Genomic DNA, 11,050 nt, shown 5'->3' on the forward strand with positions numbered 1-11,050 from the left:
TGTATGAGTCGGCAAGTCATGTAAAGTGGTCAGTTGGAGTACAAAGGTGTCATTTGCCATTACTAATCATTTACCCTGTCGACACAGAGGCGCAGCAGCTCTACTCTGAGCCCCTTTCAAATGTCTAAACTCTTCAGCCTATCACTAAGAAAGATGTCAGCCACACTTCAGAGAAAGCTCATTTACACCACTTCTATCTGCAGTCTCGTTCTTTCAGTCACTGTCCAGAGCTCGTGACTATAAGGTAGGGACGTAAATCGACATGCTCCTCTCTCTTTTTACCACGATGGACCAGTACAGTGCGTGCATCACTGCAGATGCCGCCCCAGTCCGTCTGTCAATCACTTGCTCCCCTCTCCCCTCACTTGTGGCAGCATCTCATCACTGACCCAGAGTGAGCACTCCACCCTTCCCTGGCTGAGGACCATGGCATCAGACTTGGAGGTGCTAATTCTTGTTCCCGCCGCATCACTCTTGGCCGCAAACTGCTCCAGTGCGTGTGAACTGCTGAACTACATCATCTGCAATAAGCAGAGATGAAATTCTGGGAAGAAGAAAAAAGCAAAGATTTCCACTGCCAGTGTCACAGCTGGGGTCATGTTTACTGTAACTGTCTGTAAGTAGATCATGACAAAAGTGATTTATTCCTCTGGGGGTGAAAAGTGAAAAAGAGAAAAACAGAGGAAGGAAAAAAGTAGCAGAAAAGGATGTTTCCATGAGTAATTACAGTCTGGTATCATAAACACTCACTGACCATGATGTTAGTTAAATAGAGGCATGAAAGTGGCCTTCATTTCACTCAGTGCATGACGAGGTTAGTTTACGTTGTGTGGAAACCACAGAAATCATGGCTGGAAACTTTATCTTTAGCTCACTAGTCTGTTCACAGCCTTACAAACAGATCTGGTCATCACGTCTGATGTTGCTGAATAACATTCATCGTTATATGAATGGTACTCGCACCATCGAGGCACCTCAATATTTGATGCAAGGAAATGAGCACTAATTTGGGAGTGGTTTTGTGTTTCACAATGGCTGCAATTGGGTTGGGTTCATTGATGACAGGTGTATTTGATTGCACTCACATGCAGAAAATTGTCTTGCTGAGCCTGGAGTGGTTGCTGGACTACTCTGTACAGGATGGGAGAACAACAGCTGATCCCTGTTGAGGTTATCAGCCTGTGGGGTGTAGCTGATTTGTGGCATAGCTATCCCTGGCCTTGGACTATATTGTTTATCCCTTTTGAAAGTGGGAGATTCAACTTTAATATGATAAATATTGTAGCTGCCGGGATTGTTTCCCATTAATCTCATTGATTTGACTAATGAATTATGTTTTAGATTTAGTCTGAGATGGTCAGAGTTAGACTCTTGCTACACAAGTTAAACTGTAAATATGACTTGTTACTGATTAGGCTGAAACGTTGCCATGGCTGTCTGAACTAAGGAAGTGCTAGTCACATATTAATGGGCTATCCTGTATTGACAGGTTGTCTCATTTTGTTTGTGGCTTGCATTGCCTCATTTTGAACGCATCACATTAAGTTTTCCTACATACGTTTGTATTAAACTTGGTTGTTTTTTGCCCTTGTTTTTTATGTAATAAAAAATATTTAGGCTTATGTTAAATTGTAATTGTTTTGCCCTTTTGTACAAAGTCAATAAAAATTGTTAACTTTATTTGTGTAACTTTTGTCTGCTGGTTTATTTTACTGCTTTCCTGCACGGTAGTACACCATGGTAATGGTTGTCTTAGATGCACAATTAACAATTAAATGAGGAGAATGGTTAATAATTAATGGTGCCATGTGGGGGGTAGGTGATGTGTTCAGGCACCTAATAAAATTCTGCTTAGGGCCCCATAACACCTTGACCTGGCCCTGCACTTGATTTATGACCTCAGAAAACACTTGATGGTGTCAGTCGCTAGATTCACAACCTAAATTCAATACAGGATTATGTTCATTTGGTAAATTATGGTCCCAGCTCTAGTCTGATAAACTATATAACAGGGTAAGCTACTGGGCTGAATGTTGTGCAACGAGTTGTTGAGTGACAAGAGTGCACAGTCTTTGTCAGTTCCATCCTTCACTTATTAGATCTGGTGTCAAAACACCAAGATGGAGTCATGGTTTAACGTTGTAAACATAGTTAATGATCCAAGTAGTGATATAAAAAAAATTAAAAGAGAGAACAAGATGGAAATAGCCAAACTACACAGCTCTGCGCTTCAAAAGTTGCAATTTATTTATTTTTCAATAAATATATGGTAGGTCCAGAGAACAAGTCCCAGCTTTGTTTTGAAACATTGGTTCTATTACATGTGATCCAGTCACTCATAGCAAATCTATTTATTTCTATATATCTAATCTAACACTGTTATGTATTTAACTTATTATGTAACTTTAGCTGAATGAAAGGTGAAGATGGACGGCAACAGCTGTAATGTTTTTATGAGGTCATTAAAAGCCGATGAACTTGGGATTCCTGGATGTTGTTATGTGCAGTGTTTGAAAATGTTTGATCCCGAGGTGTTGCAGTTTCTTATGACAGTAGCAGATCTCAGTTTTGTGGATGCCATGTGTCAAAACAATCGCAGGAAACTGCTTTACACATCTACTAATCTGTGCTTCACAAATAGATTGAATCATAGGCGCTCAGTGTCTGAACAGTTTTGTTTGTTTTTACTGTTATACCAAAAGATATATTTTTTAAAAGATTTTATTCACTAGATTGATGTGATCATTAGAATGATGTGAAGTTAAGAAGGTTCAGCCAAGGCACTCAGTGTTAAAGTATAGCTTGTAATGGTTAAAGGCTTGTTCAGCTGGTACTAGTTGTTTTGTACAATCAGTACAAAACAACTGGTGCCCAAGACAAACGCCCATGTTGGCTGAATCTTTATCAACTTTCTAATCTTTGAGGTTGTCCCACTGGTGTCAAGGTTCACAAAACTACAGTATCTCTCCATAATCATAGGTGTGTTTATAACTTCAGTATCCTGCTGCATACCCCCCCTTGCGTGGATCGGACTGAGCATACACCTTGTCATCATGACACAGTACTGCCTGCACCACGGCTCCCGTCGATGTGAGGAGTTCTGTCTCATGGTTCTTCCTTGCCAAACCATCCAGGACATCCTGGAAACCAAAGCATGAGTGAAGACAGACTCTAAGCACAAAAACATGACTGACTAGGCGTGCCATGTAAACATGTGGGGAGGGGTTGTCTGTTCAGTGTTTGTCCATTAACACTGCTGTTTTTGCATGAGAGTAGAGAGGATTATTTTAATACTTTTTGCATTGCACAGTACTTGTAAACTGTACTTGTAAAGAGCACTTTTAATAAGAGAACTGGAGTGCTGGTCAGCAATCACCCCACATGTAATGGTGCAACCAAGTTAACTATGTAAGAATAAGAATATAAAACATGAACGATCTTTGGACCAGGAAGTCAGTGTCTGCTGTTAGAAAAAAACAGATGCAGAATTTAAAGGGGGTGGAAGTTTGAAATGAACCAAGCATAAAACTCTATTACTGAAACATTTTTTTCTTTTCAGGTATGGAAATTCATAATTGTAAACTGGTGCCAATAAAAAAAAAAGTGTGCTACATTTTTTTTTTTTTTTTTTTGCTTTTTAGTCAAACTGAATTAGAAAATTCAGAACAGCAATACTTATATTTTTGCATTAAAATATCGTTATGATTGGTGGATTAACTGTAACAGAAACAGAGAAATTTTGTAATTACCAATACTGCTAATTCAGAGTAGCTGTGGTAGTAAATTTACACCAGAAAAACATAAATTTGTCAAGCATTGTATTTGTGATGTACAAATATATCACCTAAAACTGTTCTTGTTTTCAGTTTTCTCTTTCTCTCTCCCTTCTTCTCCTCTCTGTGTAACCTGATTACAGAAGTATGGCTCTAGAATCATGAAATCATCTGTAATTGTTTCTGCTTGCAGTCCAGTTTTCAGCTCCACCACATCCCCAGATTATAAACTCAGTAAATATCAGCTTTGTTCCAGCCTTTTATAATTGTTCTAGTCTGCTCCAGCCTAGCCTCTAAACTTCTCACCATGAATTAACACACATGTTATGAACACTCAGAGAGTCCTGGTCTGGTGTCTTGTTCAATTTTGTGAACAGAGGTGAAATGCCACAAATTAGACCATTAGCATAACCCTAGTACAACCATTTCCTCCCTTATTGTTACGCTGTTTTTACCCATGAAGCTAAAGATGAAACAGTGTTCCCAGTTCTAGTCATGACTTTGGTTTATACAGTGTTTCTTAGGGTTGTGAATAAAACATAGTTTCCCTGCACACCACACCACCGCCCAGTTGTTGTTTACTGCTTGTGACACTCACTTTGTCAAAGCCAGGCTCCGCTACAGTGATGTTAGGACTCAGCTGGTTGTGGACCCTTGGATCTAACACAGCTTCTTTCAGATCATAGTTGAAGAACAGGGTGTTTAGAATCACCTAATAAGTATTAAATAGAAACCAAGTTATTAATTAGTTTCTACATTTAACGAGTAGAAATGAGTGTTTTACATAGGTATCGGTACGCATTTTACCTGAGCAACAGAGGTGGTGATTTTTGTTCCTCCTGAACCTCCGACCACCATCTTCACTTTGTTGCTTTTGTCAAAAAGGATTGTTGGACACATTGAAGACATTGGCCGTTTCCCTTTTTAAAATGATATGTTGATAATAATTACTTTCTGAATGTCTGAGTCAGAGCAGATTCATGTGCATGCACACAAGATATTATTCAGTAACCGTCAATAACCAGGCTGACATCTGCATGACTTTTAATCACTCTGTCATTAAAAAGCTCATCTGTCTTGCAGAGTCGCTGGTTTTAAGGCCCTCTTATGTGTGTTCTCAGTCTGTACGAGCGTGGTGGCCATAACCTTACCTGGCCTGATGAAGTTGTTCGGTGAAGGAGGCACACCGAAGCTGTTTGTGATATCAGGCGAGCTGAAGTCATCCATCTCATTGTTGAGAATGATCCCTGTTGATGCTGACATAACTTTGGAGCCCAAACTGCAAAAAACAAACCCAATAACCAGTAAGAAATCACATAAGTTGTACACACATGAGTGATTAACTTCATGAAGTGTCAGTTAGGAAGTCGTACTATAGGTTGATAGTGCTGGTGGCAGCCACAGCACTTCCATCTTCAGCTACTACCGAGAGGTGCGAGGTCCCGTAGTTTTCAGGCAGATAAAACTCTGGCTCGTAGTAGTTCATGTGATGTGTGGTTTCATCGGTAATCTTTTCACGGAGGGCATCGGCATACAATTGTGAAGTCATATTCTGGATGAGCTTTGGGGGAGAAATATTATAATTATACACATGCAAAACCTAAAAAGGTTTCCTATTATTCTGTCCTCAGGTTTTAAAGATTCTAGCCTAATCAGAATATGCAGGGTAATTTTGTTTTTCTCTTTTCAAACAGTGTCGAACAATGACTCTCATGGAGGACTAACATCAAATTTGGATTAATTTCAATTGTTTTTTTAAAATTTGTTTGATTTGTTTCATTATAGAAGTGATGTCAAAAACTCCTTTAATAATTGTATAATCTATAACCTTACACCTGTGATGTTGAGAAACTTCCGATCTCCGAGCATGGTTCTCTTTGCGTAAGCGAAACGATAGGCCTCCACCATGCGGTGGTAGGTTAGGATCTTTTTCTCAGTGCTTGCCACGCTATCTGAGGTGAAGTTGTAGCCTGCAGAAAATACAACAATAAGTACCATTTCATTTAAAGCACAGCCTTACCCACAAATGGTTGTTCAGGTAGGAAATGAGACACAAAATGCAGGCTATTCCTGTGCTTTTCATTTAGTCTAAAAGGGAGCTGCAATCAGACCAGAGCTGACAGCCACATGAGGAAACAGGGAGATGGCTGAGAGAGCCAGAGTCTGGGTCTGATGGGTTTCAGCTGACAGCGGCAGGAGTCACAGTAAATCAGCCGGATTGAAGTTTTTGGACAGTGAAATGTGTGTGTGTGTGTGTGTGTGTGTGTGTGTGTGTGTGTGTGTGTGTGTGTGTGTGTGTGTGTGTGTGTGTGTGTGTGTGTGTGTGTGTGTGTGTGTGTGTGTGAAGCCTCCACCATTCAACTCTGTCCAATTAGAGATGAAATAGTGAGATTAATGTGAGTGTGTGGGAGGCAGGGCGGAAATAGTGAGGAAAGGAAAGGAAAGGAAAGGAAAGGAAAGGAAAGGAAAGGAAAGGAAAGGAAAGGAAAGGAAAGGAAAGGAAAGATTAATATCTTTAAAGGAAGATTTGGGATCTAATCGTTAGAAGAAGAGACTGTCTCTGACCTAAAAAGTTACTGAAGCAGGGAGACAGTGTCCTCCCAGGCAAATATTTTAGATAGTATAGCATTCCCCAACCAACAAGGTCAAGGTCAACTTTATTTATATATCACATTGCCAACAGTCCATGCTGCACAAAGTGGAGCATGGAAATAGCATCACAGATGTAAAACAGACAATTATCTTTGGATCTTCACTACTTCAATAAAATTAAAGCTCTTTTAATCCAAATGGGCCCCACACTTTCAACCTGGAGCACTAATTTAATTTTGGCATAGTTATCCCATATCTATATGATAGTTCACTGAAAATCATCCCAAAGGTAGATCTGTGCTTTATCCCATCATTCCAGCTGCTCTTAGGTAGCAATAAGTCAAAGGTGCTTTTTATTGAAGTGAGACTGAAGAGATTTAGTGCACAGTAGATCAGCTTGTTGAGTCTTTTCTGAAAGACTGACTGGTAGTGTGAAGGCAGCTCACATAAAAGCTTATTCTCTCCCACTCGGGATGTTTTTTTGGACAAAGCATCAAGGCTTACCATTCAAGATGTTTAATATCAGCGAGAGCACAGGGCCACTAGCGGGGGCATTGGGAACAACCATGGTGTACTCCCCCACGTTCACCCTTAGAGGGTTCTCATCCAAGACAGGCGTATAATCCTGCAGATCCTCCATTGTGATGATGCCGCCTAAACAGATTGACAAACACTGTGAACGCACACTTGGACAGAACTGCTGCGTTGCACAAATCCTCTTTATCGTGAAAATTAGATGTGCATAGAGGTGTATGTAGCTATTTAAAGACTAAATATAAAGACTTTTTATGGAAACTGCGTATATGGGGTTTTCTAGGTACAGAAACATGATTTTAATTGCAGAAACTGCTGTTCTCATAAGTCTAACCCTTTGACTGTAAATCTCAAAACTGGGAAGATAGCTGCGACTATCAGCACAGGAGAACTGAACGTTTGCTGCCAGACTCAAATCAGTTCAGTCCTGATGTTAAGTGCTGGTGAATTTCTATATATGTGACTCCAACTCATCTGTTTTCCCGTTCAATTAAAATGTCTGCTTATTAGTGTTAAAAACTATACTTTGTAAAATAAAAATAGTACCTGCTGCCTGGATATCTGCCACAAGCTTCTGAGCCAATTCTCCCTTGTAAAAAGCATCAGGACCCTCTTCGGCTATTTTTCTATAGGTTTCCGCGAGCTTGGTAAATTTAACGGTTTCATTTTCTTTTAGGACGTCGCTTTTCTCCCCGCAAAAAACTTGACTGAAAGAAGAGAAGATGATTTACAATGGATTTAGTCACTGTCTAAATAATGTCACAGTTTTTATAGGGATAGTTCCCTTCTTCTCACCACAAGGTTGGGTCCTGCATGATGGTTTGCTTATTACTAGACAAAGCTGAGGCAAGTGCCTTTCCCAAAGGAAATCCTTTCTCTGCAAGTTCAATGCTTGGCATAAACAAGTCTTTCCAAGGCAGTTTTCCATGTCGCTGGTGTGCCATCTGGTAACCTCGAATCTCCCCTGGCACAGCAATCACCAACCCTCCTAATAACAATGAGGATCAGGCACAAGGAAGTCTTAAAGATTTTATTTTGGTGCACTGAAGTTCTTTAGAGGTTTTTTAAAATAATTTTTAATCTAAATGATTGTTTAATTATTTATTTCACAAGCAAATCTTTAAGAAATTACACTCTCTGACACTGATCACCCTTTTCTCCATCACAATCACAAAGTCATCAGCTTCCCTCAGTTTGTTGCCATGTCAGATAGTGCTGGTTAAACATTACCTTTCTGGGATAGATCTGTACTGTTCCCAAACATGTTTTCTGTTGCGTTGCGTGGTGCCGTCTCCCTGGCATCAATGGTCTCAACTCTCCCTGTGCAGGTCAGGAAAAGCATTTAGGGGCCCAATGAAGTGGAAGCTTTATGGGTTTGTTGTGTTAGTGGGAAAGTATAAGAACAGAGTATTTGAAGTAAAATGCATTTAAGACGGCAGGTGTACCAGTCTTTGCATTATAGATGGTGAAGAAAAGTCCTCCTCCGATACCCATACTATGAGCATTCATCAGTCCAACACACAAAAAAGCAGCTATAGCAGCATCTACTGCAGAGCCCCCTCTCTTCAGCATGTCCCTGAGGTTTGAAATAAAAAGGAGACAAAGTGGGAAGGGAAGGTGCTGGAAGTTTTACAGTTAAGATCCTCCGAAGTATCTTGTGGACAGATCTTACCTGCCGATCTCTGAACATGGTCCAGCGTCTGCTGCCACAGCTGCCTTAGAGTACCCCCTCTCACTTTTTGTCTCCCTTCTCCCCACACCAAAGTAGACGCCCACAAAAGTAGCAGCTGCTGCCAGCAGCAGTATTGTCAGTGCCACAATTATTGTCTTCTTTTTCATTTTTATACCTCAAACACAACAAATAATTTCTTTAATACCTCAGAAGACTTGGCTTGTATTTTAAAAGTTGCAATGTTGAGCTAAAACAAAGCAGCAGGAACATGCAAAACACTGAGATTATACATCCTCTGACAGACATACAATACATGTTTAAATACTTTGTGCAATGTGAAACCAAACACGACTGCTCGCACCTGTACCAGCTACATAAAGAGGTTGTAGATGAAATTAATTCAGCAGAGAGAAAACTAAAAATATATATCATGTCCAGTGGCTTGGGTAAATAATTTAGAAATTTAGTCATCATTATACAGCTACGCTCATCATGTATTCCCATTTGATCCAGGTCAGCAATGCCAGTTTGAGGAAAAGATTTGTAGATTTGATAAGTCTGAGGCACAAGATTTCCAACGTTGTGTAATATTAACATAACCACAGTAAGAGCCCTAAGAGAATCCATTTCTAATACTTCCCTGAAAAAACGTCTTGGAAATTGTAGCCTGCAAAGCTTCACTACACGAATAAAACCAGAGAATGTGACGGGAAAGCAAATTAATAGCTGCGCAGCACATTTAATATTAGTGCACATCAGTATAAACTGACTAGTTATACAAAGCTGTCGTCTGTTTTCACACCTCACACACAAAATAACTTCAATAAACTGAAAACGGCCCCTTTCTTCAATTTAAATTGAACATTTTGCTTTCACAGATATGAATCAATGACCTCTCTTACTTCAGTTCCTCTCGGGGTCTCAGCAGCAGGCTGCACGCTGTGCCACGGTCTGCAGGAGTTGAACGGTAAAAGGCTCACTCAAGGTCTCGATGTGTGATTGTCACAGAGTAGTTAAACTTTAAACCATCCCACCATAAAACACCATACTTGTGTTTTTGATTGGGGTGAAAGATGCAGGCAGACGAAAGTATAGAAAATGAAAGAAAAAAAAAAACCTTAGACAGCTGCTTTCAAATAATTAGTTTTCTGTATTCAAGCAACTTTCTAATATCCACAGACAACTGCACAACCCTGGAGCTGAGAGTAAGAAATAATCACCAGATGAAAGGCTCTTTATCTGTGGTAATACTTTATCTGTGAAAAAGATTAACCAGCAGTAGCCTCAGTTTGCTGATGGTTCACTTTAAATAAATGCCAAACGTTTTATAGTTAACACAGGACCTGTTTCCTTCTCTTAAGTAACGCAGCGCCTGCAGGAATGTCATTGAGTTTTTTTTCTTTCTATGACTTCACACAAAACCTAATATTTAGGTTTTTAAATAAAGTGCCTTCTCATCGGAAAAGTGAAGGTTTTCTCGGCTGCGAGGGAGAAGATCTGCCATGAGGCGAGTAAACAAACTCTCTGAACAAACTGCAGGAGAACCATGTGAACGAGTGCAAAGCTGACTGAGGAAGGTCAGTTAAGTAAGTATGTTTCTGTTCTGTGTCCTGTGTACTGTTTGTTTGTATATGTGTGTTTTTGGCTGCTGTTACAACCAAATTTCCCTTTGTGGGACAATTAAAGGATTATTCTATTCTATTCTATTCTATTCTTATTTTTGACTGATTTGAACCTCAAAACTTGAATGAATCCAGGAACATCTTTACTTTAGCAAAGACACTTCTAATAACTGAATTAAAATATGGTGCACCTGGTGTTGAATTATGCTAAACTATGGATTTTACATTCAAATACGTCCTTGTTTAAAAACCAAGGATTTTTTGTTAGAAAATCTACCCACATACATGGGTTTTTGCAGTTTTTATGTGAGCAATAAACTGCATGATTGCCAGATGTAGCTAAAAAGATAGGATTTTTAATTTATGATAAAATGACAAACTCATATATGCAAATTGATATATTTTTTATATATGTATTTATATTTCGGATGTCTATTTAGTATATTTGTGTGGATTTCTTAAATAAGCACTCCCGTTTTTTGTTTTTTAATTGAATTTTCTGGTAATTATTTAATGGTTCGGGCTTCACTGGGTTAAATTCTGTGTAAGCTTTCAGTGTAGCTCATCACAGAAAACACACACAGGTGGAAATGAGTGATGTAGCAGCTCCAACCTATTATAGAATAGAATCAAACAGAATGTGCTTTTTACTGATAAGAGGCTGATTCGTTTAAACTGCTGAATTTGATTAATCTGAATCTTTCCCCAGAGAGCAGGGCAAAGAATCAGTGATGTCCGGGTGGGTGTGATCCATTATTATACACCTGGCTTTCCACTGGAGTCAGGGTGTCGCGCTGACCACCACCTGCCCTCACCAGTGTTATGGTTCAAAAATATTGGAGATGGACACCAGAGGA

At 39.6% G+C, this 11,050-nt stretch overlaps 1 protein-coding gene across 1 annotated transcript; it reads right to left on the reverse strand.

Moving 5' to 3' along the window:
• Positions 1-2,234: 2,234 nt before the first annotated feature.
• On the reverse strand, positions 2,235-9,522 carry ggt1b (gamma-glutamyltransferase 1b). Its single transcript, XM_085411271.1, has 13 exons — positions 9,474-9,522; positions 8,572-8,746; positions 8,345-8,475; positions 8,130-8,219; positions 7,695-7,887; positions 7,446-7,606; positions 6,870-7,019; positions 5,607-5,743; positions 5,147-5,334; positions 4,925-5,052; positions 4,581-4,693; positions 4,372-4,485; positions 2,235-3,140 (listed from the first exon to the last, which is right to left on the reverse strand). Exons 2-13 carry the CDS (start codon positions 8,736-8,738, stop codon positions 2,994-2,996), a joined length of 1,719 nt encoding a protein of 572 aa, XP_085267397.1. The 5' UTR covers positions 8,739-8,746; positions 9,474-9,522; the 3' UTR covers positions 2,235-2,993.
• Between the last annotated feature and the right edge of the window lie 1,528 nt (positions 9,523-11,050).

Source organism: Rhamphochromis longiceps, linkage group LG7 (assembly GCF_057381845.1).
Source record: "Rhamphochromis longiceps isolate RC_006_pf linkage group LG7, R_longiceps_female_GT1.1, whole genome shotgun sequence".
Lineage (NCBI taxonomy): Eukaryota > Metazoa > Chordata > Actinopteri > Cichliformes > Cichlidae > Rhamphochromis > Rhamphochromis longiceps.